At 44.8% G+C, this 21646-nt stretch overlaps 2 protein-coding genes across 2 annotated transcripts; one reads left to right on the forward strand and one right to left on the reverse strand.

Moving 5' to 3' along the window:
* The first annotated feature begins 3606 nt into the window (after positions 1-3606).
* Positions 3607-10942, forward strand: LOC138583591 (ankyrin repeat and SOCS box protein 2-like). Its single transcript, XM_069655485.1, has 11 exons — positions 3607-3679; positions 3930-4220; positions 5193-5303; positions 5446-5615; positions 5778-5933; positions 6493-6738; positions 8491-8662; positions 9239-9809; positions 9913-10066; positions 10224-10403; positions 10900-10942. Exons 2-10 carry the CDS (start codon positions 3937-3939, stop codon positions 10361-10363), a joined length of 2004 nt encoding a protein of 667 aa, XP_069511586.1. The 5' UTR covers positions 3607-3679; positions 3930-3936; the 3' UTR covers positions 10364-10403; positions 10900-10942.
* A 68-nt stretch (positions 10943-11010) lies between these two features.
* LOC138583609 (cytochrome c oxidase subunit 8A, mitochondrial-like) lies at positions 11011-12320 on the reverse strand. Its single transcript, XM_069655514.1, has 2 exons — positions 12089-12320; positions 11011-11605 (listed from the first exon to the last, which is right to left on the reverse strand). Exons 1-2 carry the CDS (start codon positions 12215-12217, stop codon positions 11492-11494), a joined length of 243 nt encoding a protein of 80 aa, XP_069511615.1. The 5' UTR covers positions 12218-12320; the 3' UTR covers positions 11011-11491.
* Positions 12321-21646: the final 9326 nt, after the last annotated feature.

Consider the following 21646-nt stretch of genomic DNA (forward strand, 5'->3'; position numbering starts at 1 on the left):
CGGTGTGGTGTTGCCGGGACCTCGAGCTGCTAGCTGTTAGCTTGCGGCCATATTGTCTGCTGAGGGAGTTCAGTCACGTGATCACCATCTGTATTTACATCCCTCCGAGAGCGGACGCAGCCACTGCCTGTGAGAAAATCCACTCTGTCACAGCGAGGAAGTTCCCATGGCCTCCCGTCCAAGAGAGGTGTTATCCCTGAAAACCACATCATGTGGGGCCAATTCAGCCCAACAGGATCAGCCTTCAGCCTCACCTCCTCCTCCCAAACTCTCTGCAGCAAGGACAGAAGAAGACCGAATGGGGGGAACGCATACAGCAGCCCCCAAGGCCATTGGTGCGCCATGGCATCGATGCCCAGGGGGGGACTGTCTGTCCCTATGGAGAAGTACAGTGGGCAGTGTGCATTGTCTCTGGCCGCGGACAGGTCGGCAGCGTCCCTGCCGAAGTGACGCAAGATTTCTTCGACCACTTCCGGGTACAGCCTCCATTCCCCTGGGGCTGGGCCTTCTCTGGAGAGGTCTGCCCCCAGGTTCGTCTGCCCATGCACATGCATGGCACTGAGTGACAGAAACTGCATGCATGCCCATGTCCACAGCATGGAGAGTGCAGTCCCCCTTGCCTGTTCACATATGCTGCTGCCACCAGGCTGTCTGTCTTCACTACACGTGACGGCCCTGCAGACTCAGTGCAAAGTACTGAAGGGCGGAGCAAATAGCTCTCAGCTCTAGAGTATTGATGTGCTGACCCTTCCAGGGGGCACACCAGTCCCCACTGGCACCCTTGTCATCGTGAACTGTGCCCCATCCTGTCAGGGATGCATCCGCCGAGACCACATGGCGGCGCAGTACCGGTCCAAACATACTTCGCTTTAAAATATCGGCTGGGGTCTTCCACCACTTGAGGGGCACACACTGCCTCCTTGTGACCAGCACCAGGGCTTGCAGGTGTCTCCGTGGGCATAGCCCCAGGTGCCACAGACACCTCTGTGCCGGGCGCATATGCAGGAGAACCAGTGGCACCACTTGTACCGATGCTGCCATAAGGCCCTGGAGGCAACTCCTAACAGCCCATACAGGGAGTTCCCTCGCTGCTTGCCATACTGACACTGTTTGTTGTACTGATATTGCCAGGCAACCAGGAAGTGTTTTTTTTCAGCAACCTGTAAGTGAACTTGCATGCCGTGCCTTATGTTTGTAGCATTAGCGGCTAGCTATTGCCACATTTTGTTTGGACACCACTGCGAGCACCCCCACACTATTCCCACCAACCTGGTCGGTGTCGATAGTGGACAATGTTTGTTGTTTGACAAGGAGAGTGCATGCTTTTGATGCTGACTTTAGAGAATTGCCGCGCTATCCCCGCTGACCGGGTTGGCTTCGATAGCAGCTATACCTGGGTGCGATAACAGAGCAGATCTTGTAATACACCTCCGGACAGAAGGCTTTATACCTCAAGCAGGGAAGGATGCCACGCTATACCCGCCAACTTGTCAGCATTTATAGCAGGCTGTACCTGGATGCGTTAACAGAGCGAATAGTGCAATATGTTGCACAGTACCCCTCTGAAATCCTTTGCCATAGATTAAAAGAGGAAAGTCAGCTATCCAGAGAGGGGCCCGCAGACCAGCTCTCCTGCTTAACCAACGGTAAGTTTATACTTCGTAACTTTCCAAACTTCTCTCTTTTCTTTCTAGTTTTAACTTCAGCTCTCTCACGTCTTCCACTCCCAAGTGGAAATCAGTGAATCGGTGATTGCATGCGCACCTGGGCCTTTTGTGGCCACATAGGTGGTGTGTCTCAAAGAAACGTCCACGTCAACTGTCCCAAGAGGATCAGTCCCATACATATGAAATATGTAGGGTGGAGAGATAGTCTCGATATAATAGAGAACTCAAGAATGTGTCACAGCCTTATTTAAGAAAACAAACATAAGGAAGGCTGATGGCCCAGATGCTATCTGCAGGGCCCCCTCTGCGTTACTGTGCTGACCAGCTCAGTGGGGTCTTCTCTAAACTCTTTCAGATGTGTGCAGATTGTTGCCAGTTACCTTCAATTTGGAAAATTCCCATTCCAAAATCCAAAAATCCTAGGGAACTAAATGCGTTCAGACCTGCTGTGCTTAAATAACTTGCAACGAAAAAGTTTTAGAGAATTTTAAAAGATGAGGTTGTTTCATTAGTTAATGACAAACTACACCCCTTGCAGTTTGCTCATCAAGTTGTTAAAGGGGTGGAGGATGCAAAACTCTTCATCCTTGACAGGGTTTACAAGCACTAGAAACCTAAATCTCATGTGAGACTTTTATTAGCTGACTTCTCTTCAGCTTTTAACAAGATGCAACCGCACATTTGAATAGAGTGGCTTGCTGCTGGATGGAGTGAGAAAATGGAGTGTTGACTTGTTGACTGGTGCGATAATAACTTCCTTGACCTAAATGTCAAAAACTAAGGAAGTTATCATTGATTTTAGAAAAACAGCAACAAACACAAAGCTACCTCTACTCATGGCAAGGATGTTCAGATTGTTGATAACTACAAATATCTGAGAACCGTGTTCGACTCCCATTTAAAGTTCGATGTCAACACAGAAAAGATTGTTAAGCGTGCTCAACAAAGAATTTATTTAATGAGGAAGCTAAACTCTTTTAATGTGTGTAACACCATCCTTTCTACTTTTTACATTTCATTTATTGAAAGTCTTTTAACTTTTTCTTTTACTTGTCGGTTTAACAGTCTGCCTGCGAAGGACAGGAATAGCCTAAACAGAGACTAGTGCTCCGTCTGGAAGAAGCGTGTGGTTGATAAAGCTAAAGGAATTATTATCCAACATGATCATGTCCTGTTCACTGAATTCAGGGTAATGCTCAGGCCGGCACTTTATAGCGCCCCTCAGAAAAACAAACTGCTATTCAAAGTCCTTCATTCCTTCTACTATCAGGTTGTTAAAGCTCGATGGTGGAATACTGAAATAATTGTTTTAATGTTATTCCTTGTTGTTGTTCTGTACTTGCTTGTTCTCCAGGGCTGTAAGCCTAGACATTCTTGTGCAATGCATCCAAAATGCCATGTCTCTTTATGGTGTGAATTTTAACTTATTTTTGTCCAGCCCTTGTGTGATCATCAGGCATGGGGCCACACAAGGGTGCCAGCTTGCATCTCTGACTATGGACTGATTAATTTAATTAATCTACTATTGTCTCTGACATACTCCTGATGCTTTTGTTGTGAATGTATGTATGGTCTGGGTGGACTGTAAAAACTGAAATGCCCTTTTGGGATAAATAAAGTTGCCTGAATCTGAATATATCCGACAGACCAGAGATTAAAGGAGTCAGATGGGTGAGGGTAAATGTTCCTAACCTCCCATAGATCTGTGAGTAATTGTTTAAAGATCTGAGATTGATCTGAGGACATATTTCAGATCATTCTTGGACAGATTATATTTTAAATTCAATGTGACATTTTAGTATTTAGTATAGTATTTAAGAGTTCCAAGGGTTGCTGGTTTAGAAAGTTCCTCCTGTAACATAAAAGTTTGTGAGTTCATACGGTCAACAAGCTCAGACTGCAAGTCCTTAAAATAAACTTTGAGTCCCCTTCCCCCACAGGGGTCCACACAGAGTCATGTGCAGACTCCATTACACAGCAGACCCACACAGGGATTAACAAGAGGAACAGAGGTGAGTGACACTTTAAGGTTTCACTGTTAAAAAGACCAATACAAATATTTAAACGTTGATGCTCTTAAGTTAAAAGAACTCAAAGCTCTTAGCTGTTCCTGAAAAAACCTTTTCACAAAGAAGTTCTTCTCATGTCGTCTCTACATGAACAGCTAAACTAAATATGTCAGCTCTCATCCTGCTACACTTCAGTCTGATGACAAGCACTCCTGTTTCCTGTTTTTAAACCCATCATCATGTGACCTCTCAGCGCCATCATGGCAACGGCCAGCGTCTCTGCATCTCTGGCCTTCGAGGATTACGCTCTCTACAGTAACCTGAGTGATGAAGAGCTGCTGCAGCTCGCCATAGAGCGCAGTCTGACTGACAGCACCGCCACCAGCACCACCAGCACCACCAGTACCACCAGCGATGTCACACCTCCTCACCCACCTGATGCCTCAAACACCAACCAACCCCACCCCCTCTCCCACAATCCTCCAGCCCAGACAGTCGTGCACTACAGCTCTCCCAACCCCCCAACTGAAAAACCTCCTGATCCGTACGTCACCTCACAGTTTGATCGTCGATAATTTTACTGTTGAACTGATCAGTACAAACTGAAACACTACTAACAAGACTAGTATTACTATAACTACTGTTAATACTACTATTACTATAAATGCTATTAACACCAGTAAAACAGTAATACTAGATTGGTTGTTCGTGTGTCCGTCTCTGTGCTCTGATTGACTGTTGTGTTAGTGTCTGTTATCTGATTGGCTGCTGTGTCCCTCTTTGTGCTCTGATTGGCTGCTTTGTCCCTCTTTGTGCTCTGATTGGCTGCTGCGTTCCTCTTTGTTCTCTGATTGGCTGCTGTGTCAGTCCCTGTGCTCTGATTGGCTGCTGTGTCCCTCTTTGTGCTCTGATTGGCTGCTGCGTCCCTCTTTGTGCTCTGATTGGCTGCTGTGTCAGTCCCTGTGCTCTGATTGGCTGCTTTGTCCCTCTTTGTGCTCTGATTGGCTGCTGCGTTCCTCTTTGTTCTCTGATTGGCTGCTGTGTCAGTCCCTGTGCTCTGATTGGCTGCTGTGTCCCTCTTTGTGCTCTGATTGGCTGCTGCGTCCCTCTTTGTGCTCTGATTGGCTGCTGCGTCCCTCTTTGTGCTCTGATTGGCTGCTGTGTCAGTCCCTGTGCTCTGATTGGCTGCTTTGTCCCTCTTTGTGCTCTGATTGGCTGCTGCGTCCCTCTTTGTGCTCTGATTGGCTGCTTTGTCCCTCTTTGTGCTCTGATTGGCTGCTGTGTCAGTCTCTGTGCTCTGTGTCAGTCTCTGTGCTCTGATTGGCTGCTGTGTCAGTCTCTGTGCTCTGATTGGCTGCCGTGTCAGTCTCTGTGCTCTGATTGGCTGCTGTGTCAGTCTCTGTGCTCTGTGTCAGTCCCTGTGCTCTGATTGGCTGCTGTGTCCGTCTCTGTACTCTGATCGGCTGCTGCGTCAGTATTTGTGCTCTGATTGGCTGTTGTCCCTGTTTTGTGACAGGAAGACGTTTGATGGGACCATCAGTCGCTTCATGACGGGTTCCGGGAAGAGGATGGTGGCATATCACAGACCTGATGGCAGTCTGGTCCACATGGGTCCAGAACCTGAAGAGTGAGTCACGTTTTGTTCATAAACCTACTCTGTATCTTAAACTACCCGTGTTGCGTTTTTCAGCTGTGTAACCTGACATAGGTAAAACAGGTGACACGGGAAAAAAGGGTACACAGGTGGCTGATGGGTGATTTCCCTGCAGGGAGGAGGAGCCTTTGTTTAAAGCAATCCGTGTTGGTGATGTGAACAGAGTTAAAGTGTTGGCGTTGCATTCAGGAACGAACCTAATGCTGCCGAGTAAACCTGGTTGGCTCGCTATTCACCAGGCGTCGTGGTACGGCCAGGACACCTGTCTGAGAGTGCTGTTGTCAGGTACACACACACACACACACACACACACACACACGCACACGCACACGCACACACACACACACACACACACACACACACACACACACACACACACACACACACACACACACACACACACACATCACTACAGAGTCCAGAGAAGTCCTCTGTCTGTGTTTTCAGCTCAGCCGGGGATGATCAACAAGCGAACGACGCGTGGTGAGACCGCACTGCTGGTGGCAGTCAGCAAAGATCAGCTGCGATGTGTTCATGTGCTGTTGGAAAACGGAGCAGACATTGACATCGCAAACTATGACCGAGAGACTCCACTTTACAAAGGTAACACCAACAGGAATTCATGTTTACTGATGACATGACCACATCACAGCTTAAAGGCCACGGGTCACCTGAGTCTACTAGAGGAGAAGACCGTGGTGTCAGCCGGTCTTGGCTATTGTTGGCTGGTCCTGCTTGGACCTGGTTGGTCCTTGTTGGTGTCAGCTGGTACTGCCTGGTGAATTCAATTCAACCTTATTTGTATAGCACTTTTCATACAAATGTAAACTTAATGTGTTTTACAGAAGATAAAAAACAAACACACACAAATAAAATAAAATACAAAGTAAACAAATGAAAATGGAAACACAAGTAAAAAATTGAAAACACATTTATAAAGAACCTTCAACCCTGACAGCACACACATATAATTAACATGCAGGTCTTATGCTCTCAGACCTATCCCGAGAGCACACACAGGTTTAAACCAGGAACACACAAGGGAACCCACACAAGTCCATGCAAAGTTTTAAGTGTGCTTTTAAAAGAACATAAAGTTTCCACAGATATCAGGTCAGGATCTTTAGGCCTGTCACTAAACTTCACTTCTCTTCTTTTGCAGCTTGTGAAAGGAACAGCGCTGCGATGGTGGCGTTGTTGTTGAACTATGATGCTGCTGTAGACACTCACTGTATTCTAGGTTGGACCGCCCTGCAGGAGGCTGTGTGTCGTAACAACCTGGAGATCTGTGAGATGCTGCTGAAGGCTGGAGCCAAACACAGCTTGGCAAACACGTACGGCATCACACCGCTGTTCACCGCAGCTCAAAGCGGCCAGCTTGCCACACTGCGCTTCCTCCTCAAACACGGTATGTTGTTCTTTTCAGTTATAAAACAGCATTAAAAATAATGTCATTACAACCACTGGTGAAAAGAAATTAAGTGCTTTTACTCAAGTACTGTACAATTTGGATGAATTTCTTCTTCACTTGAGTCCATCTACGAATTAGTGTATTATGTATTAGTATATGTTCTTGTTACATGAATAAGATATGTTCTTGTTACAACAACAACAACAGATGTTCTTGTTACATCAACAACTGGGGCCTACTCTACAAAGCAATTTCAACATACCCAGGGTCTCTTTTCCTGATCTGGCTTCACTTAACCTGACAAAGGAGATCGCACTTAGCTGTCACAAGACACTGGTTATCAACTCGATAAGTCAGCCCAGGATTTCTATGAGCGTGTTCACACAAAGGGGCATTGTTTGGAGCAAATGACCAATCTAAACACGAGCAAGTATAGTATAATTGAGTATCATCTGCATAACAATGAACATTAATGGAGTGTTTCCTCATGATATTACCCAGAGGAAGCATATATAAGGTAAAAAGAATCGGTCCGAGCACAGAACCTTGTGGAACTCCATGACTAACTTTGGTGTGCATAGAGGACACATCATGAACATTAACAAACTGAGATCGATCTGATAGATAAGATTTAAACCAACTTAGTGCAGATCCTGTAATGAACATTAGCTGTTCTAGTCTCTGTAACAGGATGTGATGGTCTATCGTGTCGAAAGCGGCACTAAGATCTAACAGGACGAGTACAGAGAGAAGTCCTCTGTCTGAAGCAGGAAGTAGATCATTTGAAACTCTCAGTGCTGTCTCAGTGCTGTGGTGGACTCTAAATCCTGACTGAAAGTCCTCAAATAAACTGTTGTTATGAAGAAAGTCACATAATTGATTAGCGACTGCTTTCTCAAGGATCTTTGAGATAAAAGGAAGGTTAGATATAGGTCTATAGTTAGCTAAGGTGCCTGAATCATGGGTAGGCTTTTTAAGAAGTGGCTTAATTACAGCTAGTTTAAAAGGCTGGGGTACATAGCCCGTCGATAAAGACATATTGATCATATCTAGTAAAGAAGTGCTAATTGAGGGAAAGACTTCCTGAAGCAGCTTGGTTGGAATCGGGTCTAAAAGACAGGTTGATGGTTTAGACGAAGGTATCAGAGAATTTAGCTCAGGAAGGTCACCTGGAGAGAAACAGAGGTCGAGGTAAACATTGGGTTTCCAAAGACAAATCTGCACCGGTTAAAGGCAGGAGGTTAGCTCAAGCTTTATCGACAGCTAGAAGCAACACAGGACAACACAGTAGTACCTCACCGTTGTACGTCATATTCACCCTTTCATACACACATTCACACTGGCTGGCGTCAGCTGGTGTTGGCTGCCGTCAGTTGAGGGCAGCTGGAGAAGACACTGAGGTTATTTCTTTAGTTTGCATTAGTTGGCACTAATCAAGTGCCATACTAAGTAACTTGTCAGTTTATTATTCACACACCGCAGGCTTTACGAGTCTGGGAGCAATGTGGGGTTCACTGATCTGCCCAAGGACACTTCGGCATGTAGACTGGAGGAGCTGGGGATCTAACTGCTAACCATTAAATGGGCGACACACACTTACACACCTTCACATAGCACTTCACAGCAGCTGCAGGGAGGCGATGAGCTCTGTTTTCTTTTTTATGAGTTATCAATATTGTCTTTATAGAAAAGGATTATTCTCCAACTTAACACTGACGGTGACCCCTGACTCTCCTTGTCTCCCTGCAGGTGCAGACATCAACAGCCAGGCTTCTGATGGAGCCACTGCTCTGTATGAAGCAGCTAAAAATGGACATGAGGAAATTGTGAAGTTCCTCCTTTCTCAGAACGCTGATGCCAACAAACCTGGAAAGACAGGATTTTTACCACTTCACATCGCCGCCCAAAGAGGAAGTGAAACGTAGGCACACTGGCTTTTGTCTTTATTTTTAAAAACAACAGAAACCTTAAGATCTCTGAGAAGGTCTTTGTGGGCCCAACAGAGCCACGGATTAAAGAGTCTCATGTCCTCAAAATCAATCAGATATATAGAGCTGGGTATCATCTGCATAGCAATGAATATGAGTACTTTGTAGGTTCACTAGCTTTAATGTTGCAGCCAGAGATACAGGTGGGACACCGGCTTGTTCATGACCCATTACCTTTGCTGATACTTACCACCTGGAGGCGGAACAACAAAGCACATCTGCAGACATCAGGACAGCATGAAATATTAACTTGTGAACATGTAAAAATATGATTTTGGTACAATTTTCAATTATGAGCAGCAAAAATAATATTTTTTTTTTACATAACTATGTTATGAATTTCTGCTTATGGTCTCTTATTAAACTGAACACAACAAGTATTTTTTCATCCAAACATTCCTTTAGGAAGACGTGAAAAATTCACGAATCAATCCAGTCTGTATTACTGTCCAATCAGCTGAGAAACTGGATGGGTCTGTTCTAATTCCTGTGATGTTTCCTGTTCCTAGCATCGTCTGCATGTTGATTCAGGCCACCAGTAAGGCCAGAGTCCGGCGGACTGGCATCAGCCCGCTCCACCTCGCTGCTGAACGAAACCGTGATGACGTCCTGGATGCTCTGCTTGAGGCAGGCTTTGATGTCAATGCTCAGCTGTCCGAGGAACGGTCGAGGCTGTACGAAGACCGCCGCAGTACAGCACTCTACTTCTCCGTCATCAACAACAACATCGACGCTGTGCGTATGCTGCTGGCGGCTGGCGCTGACCCAAACCTGGACATGTTCAGTCCCCTGATGGTGGCAGCGAGGATGGGCTGCATCCAAACTATCACCCTGCTGGTTGAGCATGGCGCCGACATCAACGCCTCTATCCCCACACACCCCACCACTTTCCCCGCCATCTACATGTTCTCTATGAAGTACCTGCCTATGTTCAAGTACCTGCTGGACAATGGAGGCCACGCCCTCCCCTGCTTTGACTGTAGCTATGGCAACAAACCTCATCCATCGATCAAAACCACCCGATCACAGAGGGATGAGCTGATCTACACCGACAGAGTTCAACAGGGGAGAGGTGTTCAGGTGAGTCATACTATTATGTTTCAAACAGTGTTATTAAAAAGATTAAAAAATGGTTCAACTATTGAAAGCAACTTTGATTGTATGCTCTGTGATTGATTGACAGTTCTGTGAGATGATATCAGTCCCCAGTATCTGTCGGTGGGCGGGGCCGATCATCGACGTCCTGCTGGACTATGTTGGTCATGTGACTCTTTGCTCCAGACTGATGGAACACCTGGACAGTTACTCTGACTGGAGTGTCATTAAGGACAAAGCAGGTAAATCAATAACAGATTATACAGTCTTAATTGATCAGGAGATCTCACAGCAGTAAAGAAGTCATATAACCAGTTTGTTTCTTAGTTTTCCAGTGGTGCTACTGGTTTGTTTCTTAGTTTTCCAGTGGTGATTCTGCTTTTTCTGGTTCTCTTGCAGCACCTCCACGACCACTGCTGCAGCTCTGTCGGCTTCAGATTTGGCGGCTGGTTGGACGTCGTCATCTGAAAAAGTTACCGCTGCCTGGAGCTCTGATCCGCTTTCTGACACACATGGATGGATCTGTGGAAGACCCCTGAAAAGACTTTTAAGATTTTCTTTAGTTTACAGAAAGAAGAGGTTTGAATATTATTCATAAGTATTGATTTCTAATAGCTGCTGGCACTGCAGACATGTTTAATGTAATGAAAATAAATGTTTGTCTTGACATCTGGTATGAACATTCTTTGAGTAAGTATCTGACAGTAGACCCTTACTCCCTCCCAACCCATGAACAATCATTTTTTTATCGAAGGCTAGGTCACGTTTTTTTCAAAAAAGAAAGTACTTACACTGTATTTATGAAATGTCTTACATATCAAATGTTTTACTCTTCACACCTTTGACATCTTTGATATTTAACTTATGTGTCCATAGATACTTGTTTGTACTCCTTTTCTGTTGTTAGTCTTTGGGCACAGGGGCGACTGATTCTAAAATAGTAGGAAATACCCAGAATAGGCAAATGGAGAGAATAAAGTAAAACGAAGGCTGTAAATAAGAAACATTAAAACAAAAAACAACATATAGTATTTTATCATCTTTCAATCATCTTTTTTTTTCTTCTTGTCTTCAGCTCTCTGTGGGATTTTATTTTATTTTTTTAATAAATGAAGAGGACGAAGAAGACGCTTTCCTTCCTCTCAGGTTTCATCATGTCGTCTCCGTGGGAACTGATGTTCTCAAACAGGAAGTGATTAAGTCCAGCAGAACAAACTAAACAAACAGTTTCCTGCTCAAACACAAACTGAAGCTTTATTTAATCTTCAAACACTTCCTGTTTGTACAAACTGCAGAACAACTTTGTTTTCAACTATTTTAACCAGAGACAAAGATGAGAGACTCTGACGACCACCCAACGTCTTTCAACAAAATAAAAGTCAATTAGAAAAGACTCTTCTTTTTTAATGACAGCACTGTTCTGTGGGTGTCATTATTAATATAATGATGTAATTAATCATATTTATAATTTCATAATTAAAAAGAAGCTTTAGTCTGATTAAAACTGAAGTCTTTCAACTTTTATTTTGTAAACCTCCAGTTTTCAAAATAAAAACTTAAGAGTTTATTATTAAGATTAGATGTGACATTGAACTGATACATTTCTTGATAACATATTGATCCAGGAACTTCCTCCAGCTGTTTGAGGATGACGAGGATGAAGATGTTCAGGTCTTTGGACTTTGTCGAGACCTCTGGCGGTACTCTGGCAGGTGATGAAGGATCCAAGCAGCTGGAGTCAACATGGCCGCCGCAAACACCGACATGACAAAGAAACTTTGCTGTCAAACACAGAAAACAACCAATCAGAGCTTTTCCTTTTCCAGTTAACAACCAATCAGAGCAGAGATGTATCTGAAACCTCACGCTGCACCATCAATATAATTTTAACAGATATAAAATTTAAGAATGTGTTTAAATATATTAAAAGATGTTAATTTTGTCCTAAATACAGGTATCTGATTTGTTTTTAATCTGGTCTTTCATCTTAATCTGTATTTATTCATACAGTAAGGACATCAAAGAGACCTGCATTTTCAATCTATGAATCAGTGAATCAATTAATCTTTGAAACAATGATCAGTGAATCAATTAATTAATGAATCAATGAATCAATGAATGAATCCCTCCCATCTGCTCAGGTTAAATATGAACACATGAATCCTGTGCTGATGTCTCAATGAGATTATAAACTTCTGTGTTAGTTAGCAGGTTGATAAATTGGTTAGCTGTCAGCTGAGTAGCTGGCTAGTTGTGGGACTCACCGCAGCTCCAATCTTGTTCCTGGGAGGTTTACTGTAAATCATCTTCTTTATCTCTTTCAGGGGAAGTTTTGGACAAGTCAGGGTCGACACTGAAATATTTCCCATCATCCTCAGCACAGCACTCACCATCGTCACGACAACCCACAACTGTTGCACTCAGATTGGCTGCTGATGAATTACTCTTCTCTCTTGATGAAGCCGTTACCTTTTAGCTGCTCAGTCAGACTGAAGTCTGGAGGACCAGAGGAGGGGAAGATGAGAGGGTGAGGAGAGGAGGAAAGGAAGAGGAGGAGCAGCAGGGGTGTGGAGGGGATGAGGAAAGGGAGAGGAGAGGAGGAAAGGAAGAGGAGGAGCAGGAGGGCGGGAGGGGGAACAGTGAACAATCAGCTGATCAGATTTCATCTGCAGAACAAACAAGAGAAGAAGTGATGGATGAAAGAGTTCAAACGTTTGATGTGAAGGAACAGAAACACACCTGTTCAACATCACAAATACACACACATACAAAAAAACACATACATACACACTAAGGTTTGTATGTGTTCTTTATTAAGTCTGTATATTCTGTTCTTTATTAACTCCATATATTCTGTTCATTACTAAGTCTGTATATTCTGTTGTTTCTTAACTCTTTGTATGTTCATTCTGCACTTAGCATTGGTAGCTGCTACAGCAAACAGCATCACCTGCTGTTTGTTCTGTTTGACGTCACTGTTTCCTGTTTCCAGGATAGATTTAGATTTCCAGGAACTCTCAGTCTTCACAAGGTTCAGGATCAGGATCAGGTTGACAATGAGGATCAGAATCAGTTTCGAGAATGAGGATCAGAATGAGGATCAGGATGAGAATGAGGATCAGGGTCAGGGTCAGAATCAGGTTGAGAATGAGCATCGGGGTCAGGATCAGAAACAGGTTGAGAATGAGGATCAGGGTCAGGGTCAGAATCAGGTTGAGAATGAGCATCGGGGTCAGGATCAGAAACAGGTTGAGAATGAGCATCAGGGTCAGGATCAGAATCAGGTTGAGAATGAGGATGAGAATGAGGATCATGGTCAGGATCAGGATCAGAATCAGAATCAGATTGAGAATGAGGATCAGAATGAGGATCATGGTCAGGATCAGAAAAAGGGTGAGGATCAGAATCAGGATGAGAATGAGGATCAGGATCAGGATCAGGATCGAAACAGAATCAGGTTGAGAATGAGCATCAGGGTCAGGATCAGAATCAGGTTGAGAATGAGGATCAGGGTCAGGATCAGAATCAGGTTGAGAATGAGCTTCAGGGTCAGGATCAGAATCAGAATCAGAATCAGGTTGAGAATGAGGATCAGGATCAGGATCAGAATCAGAATCAGGTTGAGAATGAGCATCAGGATCAGAATCAGGTTGAGAATGAGGATCAGGGTCAGGATCAGAATCAGGTTGAGAATGAGCATCAGGGTCAGGATCAGAATCAGAATCAGAATCTGGTTGAGAATGAGGGTCAGAATCAGAATCAGGTTGAGAATGAGGATAAGAATGAGGATCAAGGTCAGGATCAGAATTAGGTTGAGAATGAGGATCAGAATGAGGATCAAGGTCAGGATCAGAATTAGGTTGAGAATGAGGATCAGAATGAGGATCAAGGTCAGAATCAGAATCAGGTTGAGAATGAGGATGGGAATGAGGATCAGGATCAGGATTAGAATCAGGTTGAGAATGAGGATGAGAATGAGGATCAGGATCAGAATCAGGTTGCGAATGAGGATAAGAATGAGGATCAAGGTCAGGATCAGAATTAGGTTGAGAATGAGGATCAGAATGAGGATCAGGATCAGAATTAGGATGAGGATCAGGATCAGAATATGAATTAGGGCCCGGTTGGAAAGGATTTCGTGCCCATAAAATATTTTGCCAAATATTAGCATCAGTATGAAACACAAAACATTTAAATAAAAGCAGTCATGAGTTATTCTAGTTTAGTTCTGGTTTTGATTTGTATTTTGGGGTTCAGATATTATTTCCTGTTTTACTTGGTCACTTTGTCTCTTGTTGTCATGTATTCTTATTGTTTAGTTTTGTGTTTAGTGTTTTCCATGTTCTGGTCACAATTTAGTCTTGTTAAGTAGTATTTCATTTGTGTCTCATTGGTTAGATCATTTCCTGTTTTACTTTGTCACCTTGTCTCTCGTGTTGATCCACTTCCTGCCTTTGTGTTTCCCACTTGTTTGATTGTGTGCCTTGCCTTGATTGTTTTCACCTGCCCCTTGATTGTCTCACCTGTGTCTGATTAGCCTCACCTCCTAAGTTTATTTAGTCTCTGTGCTCCCTTGTCTCATTGCCAGTCCATTGTCTTTGTCTTGTGAAACCAACGTCCGTCTACCCTTGTATTACCTACTCCTAGTTTCCTCGTGGCTCCTCGTGTTACTGTTGTTTTATCTATTACCTGGATTTTGTTTGAAGTAACTTTTTGCTCTGCCTTTTGGTTTTTCCTTTTTTTTTGTCTTTCTTTGGATTTTAGATTTAGTTTTTGCATTTTTACTCAGTTAATTAAACTCTTTACCATTGTCTGCACCTGGGTCTTTTACCTTTTTATTTTACCGAAACCGTGACAAGCACCTGTCAGGAAATTGTATGTTGTGTGGATTTTGGCACCCCCCTGTGGACAACATATGTAGTAGTCCCATTTCGTGCAGTGGCAATCCAGATTTGGTATTTTTTAAAAGTCAGTAACTGGATCAGGTTGATCCAATCCACTTTTACTTTGAATGACGAGATAAAAGCCTGCTGGATTACCTGATCCTTGATGGAAAAAAGTGGATTTCCAAATCTGGATCATTTTAATCCAGATTCAATCTTTCGAACAACCTGGCCCAGGATCAGGGCAGATCCAGGACAGACAGAGGTGAGGACAAACAGACAGAGGACAAACCAACAGAGGACAGACAGGTGAGGATGTTATTTGTTTGTGTTTCTGCCATAAAAAACTTGGGCACCTGTTTAGCTCAGCAGTCAAATCAGCGACCACATACAGAGGTTATAGTCCTTGATGCGGCAGCCCCAGGTTCAACTCCTGCCCTCAGCCCTTTGCCATGTGTCATCCCCACTCTCTCTCCCCGATTTCCGCCACTATCTACTGTCCTCTCTCCAAAATAAAGGCATAAAAAAACAAAAAATAATCTAAAAACTTTGACTAATATGTTTGGATGTATAGACAGGGGGCGGAGCCAGACTCCTTCATGTATAAAACATTTAAAATGACATTGAAATTGAATAACTTCAGAATCAGAATCAGAATTAGAATTGCATAGTCCGAATTAAAGACTTAACACTCGTTAAGTGTTGATTGACTGAGGGGCTGGATGAGAGTCCATGTCACGTGGGGGGGTCGGGGCCTTGTTGACGAGGCTGGCAGCAGAGGGGAAGAAACTGTTCCTGTGTCGGGAGGTTTTGGTCCTGATGGAGCGCAGCCTCTTGGCAGAGGGGAGGGTCTCAAAGATACTGTGACTGTGGGTGAGAGGGGTCAGCCTCGATCTTACCTGCACGCCTCAGGGTCCTGGAGGTGTACAGGTCCTCGAAAGATGGCAGATTGCAGCCAATCACCCTCTCTGCAGAACGGATGATACGCTGCAGCCTGCCCTTGTCCCTGGCAGTGGCAGCAGCGTACCAGACGGTGATGGAGCAGGTGAGGATGGACTCAATGATGGCGGTGTAGAAGTGCACCATCATTGTCTTTGGCAGGTTGAACTTCTTCAGCTGCTGCAGGAAGTACATCCTCTGCTGTCCCTTTTGGATGAGGGAGCCGATGTTCAGCTCCCACCTGAGGTCCTGGCTGATGATGGTCCCCAGGAAGCAGAAAGACTCCACAGTGGAAACAGTGGAGTCACTGATGTGTGTCTGCTGTCTTTCTAAAATCCACAACCATCTCCACTGTCCTCAGAGCGTTAAGCTCCAGGTTGTTCTCACCACACCAGGTCACCAGATGGTCGATCTCTCACCTGTAGGCAGACTCGTCCCCACCAGAGATGAGTCCAATGAGGGTGGTGTCGTCCGCGAGCTTCAGGAGCTTGACGGACTGATGACTGGAGGTGCAGCTGTTGGTGTACAGGGAGAAGAGCAGAGGGGAAAGAACGCAGCCTTGAGGGGAGCCGGTGCTGATGGTCCTGGAGTCAGAGATGTGTTTCCCCAGCTTCACCTGCTGCCTCCTGTCGGACAGGAAGTCTGTGATCCACCTGCAGGTGGAGTCGGGCACGTTCACCTGTGAGAGCTTGTCCTGAAGCAGAGCCGGGATGATCGTGTTGAAGGCAGAGCTGAAATCCACAGACAGGATCCTGGCATAGGTTCCTGCTGAGTCCAGATGCTGGAGGATGAAGTGTAGGGCCATGTTGACTGCATCGTCTATGGACCTGTTGGCTCTGTAGGCAAACTGCAGGGGGTCCAGGAGAGGCTCAGTGATGTCCTTTAGGTGTGAGAGCACCAGATTCTCAAAGGACTTCATTACAACAGAGGTCAGGGCGACGGGTCTGTAGTCATTAAGTCCTGTGGTCCTTGGCTTTTTGGGGACAGGAGTGATGGAGGAGGCCTTGAAGCAGGCTGGCACGTGGCAGATCTCTAGTGAGGTGTTGAAGATGTCTGTGAACACCGGAGACAGCTGATCGGCACAGTGCTTCAGGGTGGAGGGGGAGACAGAGTCCAGTCCGGCTGCTTTGTGGGGGTTCTGTCACTTAAAGATCCTGTTAACATCTCTCTCCATGACAGAGAGAGTTGTTGCTGTGGTGTGAGGGGAGAGGGCCGTTGAGGTGCTGGGTGAGGTGGAGGTGATAAGCTGTGGTTCTTGTTGTTGAATAGAGTCACGGGGGATGGTGTCAGGACTGTCCCATTGTCTATCAAAGCGACAGTAAAACTCGTTCAGGTCGTTGGCAAGGTGCAGGTCGTTAACAGAGTGGGGGTGTTTCGGCTTGTAGCTGGTGAGCTGTCTGAGACCCTTCCAGACTGAGCCAGCATCTCCCCCTGAAAACTGCTGCTGTAGTTTCTCAGAGTACAGACGCTGAGCTTCTGTCACCGCCCGGCTGAAGGTGTATTTAGCCTGTTTGTAGCCGTCTCTGTCCCCACTCCTAAACACCTCCTCCTTTAACTGCCTCAGCCGTCTGAGTTTGGCTGTGAACCAGGGCTTGTCGTTGTTGTAACTCACCGTGGTGCGTGATGTTACACAGCTGTCCTCGCAGCAGCTGATGTACGACGTCACAGTCTCTGTATGCTCATCCAGACTTTTGGTAGTGATCCAAAACATTCTCCTCTCTGGTCGGGCATTTAATAAACTGTCTGTATTTTGGGAGTTCATGGCTGAAGTTAACTTTGTTAAAGTCCCAGAGGACAATAACAAAGGAGTCCAGGGTTTGTCCGCTCCACACACAGGATCTGGTCGGCGAGCGCGCGCTGTGCCTCCTGCACGTTGGCCTGCGGTGGAATGTAAACACCGACCAGAATGAATGAAGCAAACTCACGGGGGGAGTAGAAGGGTTTGCAGTTAATGAAAAAAGATTCCAAACCAGGAGAACAATGCTGCTGTATCATTGTAATGTCCGTACACCAGCTGCTGTTGATATAAAAACAGATTCCTCCACCTTCTGTTTTGCCGGAGAGTTGTGTGTCGCGGTCCGCTCTTAAAAGTTGGAAGCCTGCCAGCTGCAGCGCAGATCCGGTATCGTCCCACACAGCCACGCCTCGTGAAGCACAAAACAGAAGATGTAGAAAAGTCTCTGTTTCTTCCCACCAGTAGCTGAAGTTCGTCCACTGTGTTGTCCAGTGAACGCAGGTTGGAGAGGAAAATGCCGGGTAAATCAGTGCCGTAGTCCACAGCGGCATAGTCCGCAGCGGCGTAGACGCACGAGCACCCCGGCCCGTTTCCCTCTCCTCCTGCGTTTCACTGCACTGGCAAAGGTGAGGGCACCTTTGACCAGAATGTCCAATAATTCCACAGATTCCATGAGGAAAGAGGGAAATAAGTCAGATGGAGTTGTAGTCCTGATGTTCATGAGCTCTTCTCTGGTGTAAGAGCTACGTGTATTCTGACAAAAAATTGTATTAACAAACAAAACAAGACAAAACAACGTGCACCCACACACCGAGGTAGCCATCCATGGCGCCATCTTGTTGATAACCGGTAGTACAGTTAAGAGTTAAGAACCGACACCTGAGAAGTGACATGTCGCCATAGTAACAGAGACAGGTACAGTTTTATCCATTGACTGCATAAATAATGGACATAGCCACCGAGACATCACCCATTGGTTTCTCGACAGAGTAAATGAAGCTGAAAAATGGCTGCTGCCATGTTGGTTTACTGGAGCCTGTAGTGACCATATTTGGATAAGAGGGTGGAGCTGGGGAGGAACAAGGGGTTGACCAGGCAGGGGGGTACACTACGAAGCAGGATTTGCAGTTATCGAGGTAACTTCAGGGTTAACTCTGAGTTTTCAGTACTACGAAGGTTGTTCACTTTTTACCGGGGTAGATCACCATGGTAACTTATGCTGAACACCTGACCTGCTCCGGAGCAATAACTGATCTTCTCATCACTACAGTCCACTGTTATCTCTCAGGGGAAAAGTCAACAACTCCTGACTCCCGTTTACTGGCCGACGATTAAATAAATGTTTGATAAACACTGAACAGGCTAACAAGCAGCTAAAGCGAGCACAGTATACCTGCTACTTAGTGCTACGAATATTTCAATACAATAACACTAACATTTAAGTCGGCCAGAATGTTTCGGGATGTTGTGGACATCTCATGAGAGAAACTTGATGTCACACTGAGGAAAGGACTTCATTAAAGAATGGACAATGCCATGGGAAGGGAGCACTTTGGAGGGACTATGTAAATACTTTACACTGTTAAACTGTAACTATCCAGTAGGTGGCGGTAATGCAACGATTATGGATGCCAACCAGCTTGAAACTCAACAGACGGTTGGCTGGGTTGGCTGAACAGCTGGATTGTGAATGGGCAGGAGATGGCAGAAGGAAGTGACAGATCAGGAAGTGAGATGGGAGGAATTGAAGCGGCTCGCGGGAAGGATGATGGTTGGAGTTTGATGGGGAAAAGCCAGAGAAAACGGAAAAAAAGGAGTCAACAAAATGGTAGTGACAATATTGAAGAAGCGGAAAGTGAAGGAAGTGTAACATCAATAGCAAAGCAGAGTGAGGAATATAAAGCTAACATCAAACTCTCTCAGGACAGTGCATCTTTCGGTGAGTGGAACCCGATTCAGTTGACGAAATCAATACACAAGCTGATAGGAGAAATTAAGAATGCTAAAGTGTTGCGTAATGGGACATCATCAAGTGAAGACCTAGATCTGCCATTTACTCGATTCGAACTGAGGAGAACAATTTTAAAGGCACGATAAACGTCACCAGGGAAAGATGGTTTATGCTATAGTATGTTGGCTCACTTGACAGACAATGCACTTGAAGCAGTATTAAGACTATTTAATAAGATATGGGACACAGGTAAACTCCCGTCAACATGGAAGGAATCAATCATAATACCATTATTGAAACCAGGTAAAGATTCATCCAATCCCTCTAGTTATAGACCCATTGCACTTACGTCACAGTTAGGAAAAATGATGGAGCGGACGGTAACAGAGAGATTAATGCACTTTGTAGAGAGCAAAAAACCTTTTTCAATTTGTCAAAGTGGATTTCGTAAGGGAAGAGGGACGAGGGATCGTGTGTGATGTCTAGAATCAGAAATAAGGAAAGCACAGACCAACAGAGAAATGGTGAGAGCTGTATTTCTTGACGTTAAAAAAGCATACGATATGTTGTGGAAAGAGGGACTCTTTATCAAACTTCGTAAGTTAGGGGTACGTGGGAAATTATTCAATTGGGTATCAGATTATCAGACATGTATGGGAGAACAATAGAAGTCAAAGTGGGTACAGAGTGTTCAAAAAGTTATCAGGTGGAGAATGGAGCACCTCAGGGAAGTGTCTGCAGTCCGGTTCTGTTTCACATTATGATCAGTGATATTTTTGAGAATGTTGAGAGAGGCATAGGGAAGTCACTGTATGCTGACGATGGAGCGTTATGGATAAGAGGGAGGAATAAGGAATATATACAGAAGAAACTGCAGGCAGAAACTGTGAAGGTGGAGCAGTGGGCAAATGGATGGGGCTTTAAGCTATCAGTTACAAAGACACAAGGCATGTTTCTCTAGACGACACAAAGATATTTCCCTGAAATTATACGGGCAAACTATTGAGCAGGTCAGGGTCATAAGGTCGTTAGGAATGTGGATGGATGAAAAGCTGACGTGGAGGCATCATGTAGAAACAGTAAGGGATAAGTGCAAAAAGGTCAACAATCTCTTAAGATGCCTGTCAGGCAGAGACTGGGGAGCAACCAGAACATCACTGCTGAACATATATCAGGCCATTCTGAGAGCAACATTAGATTATGGATGTATAGGGTATTTATCAGCAGCAGAAAGCCATCATAGGAACCTGGATGTGCAGCAGGCACAGGGACTAAGGATATGCAGTGGAGCTTTTAAATCCTCTCCAGAAGCAGCCATACAAGTAGAAATGGGTGAACAACCGTTAAGGATCAGAAGAATGAAACTTCTGTTAGCGTATTGGGTAAATCTTCAAGGGCATGATACATCACATCCAGCTACAGCCATCCTGGAGGAATGCTGGGAGCATAATGACTCTAATGTTACAAGCTTTGGCTGGATAGGAAATATAAAAGCAGAGCAAGCAGGTTCGGCTCAAATACAATTCAGTCCGACAGTCCCATACCCCCCCGGTTATTTATAGAACCATCAGTACATTTTGAAATAAAACAGCTGAACAAGAAGAAGCAAGTCTCTCCCGGGAGGGCAGCTGAAAGTTATCTGGAAAAACATTTCTCAGACAACACAATGATTTTCACCGATGGGTCAAAAGACCCGATACTGGACGAACAGGAGCTGCAGTCTACATTCCACAATACAAAATACACATTAAGAAAAGGACCACAGATCAGTTATCAGTGTATGCAGTTGAGCTTTTAGCCATCAAATTAGGTTTGGAGTGGATAGAAGGAAATAACTACAGGAATACAGTAATAGCATCAGACAGTTGGGCAGCACTCACAAGCATCAAAACCATGAAATCATGCAGACAAGATCTTATAATCGAAATACATAATACACTAAACAGAATAACAAGAGGGGTTTGACTGTCTGCTTTATTTGGGTTCCTGCCCATGTAGGAATAGAGGGGAATGAAGCGGTAGATATTCTGGCCAAACAAACACTTAAATGACACACTGTAGACATAGAAATTCCGTTAGGTAGGGCAGAGGGTAAATCAATAATTAGGAAATATGTGGGAAAAGTATGGCAAGAATACTGGGACTTTCAAGATACAGGAAGACACCTTTATAATATACAAAAACAAGTTGGGGTGGTCCGAAGGAAGGGCAGGAGCCGGAGGGAAGAGGCAGTCATCACACGACTCAGGATAGGGCACACAGGACTGAACAACACACTACATAAAATAGGTAAACACCCTAACGGCAATTGTGA

Source organism: Semicossyphus pulcher, unplaced genomic scaffold (assembly GCF_022749685.1).
Source record: "Semicossyphus pulcher isolate SPU_LCO1_2020_fin unplaced genomic scaffold, fSemPul1.0.p SCAF_11, whole genome shotgun sequence".
Lineage (NCBI taxonomy): Eukaryota > Metazoa > Chordata > Actinopteri > Labriformes > Labridae > Semicossyphus > Semicossyphus pulcher.

What these genes read in the sequence shown, in the direction of transcription:
- LOC138583609 (XM_069655514.1), bottom strand. Translation starts at nt 12,217, where the DNA reads ATGGTGAGTGCTGTGCTGAGGATGATGGGAAATATTTCAGTGTCGACC. An exon ending in GGAACAAGATTGGAGCTGCG is followed by an intron (nt 11,606 to 12,088) that starts GTGAGTCCCACA and finishes TGTGTTTGACAG; the next exon opens with CAAAGTTTCTTTGTCATGTC.
- LOC138583591 (XM_069655485.1), top strand. Translation starts at nt 3,937, where the DNA reads ATGGCAACGGCCAGCGTCTCTGCATCTCTGGCCTTCGAGGATTACGCT. An exon ending in GCGCTTCCTCCTCAAACACG is followed by an intron (nt 6,739 to 8,490) that starts GTATGTTGTTCT and finishes GTCTCCCTGCAG; the next exon opens with GTGCAGACATCAACAGCCAG. An exon ending in AACAGGGGAGAGGTGTTCAG is followed by an intron (nt 9,810 to 9,912) that starts GTGAGTCATACT and finishes ATTGATTGACAG; the next exon opens with TTCTGTGAGATGATATCAGT.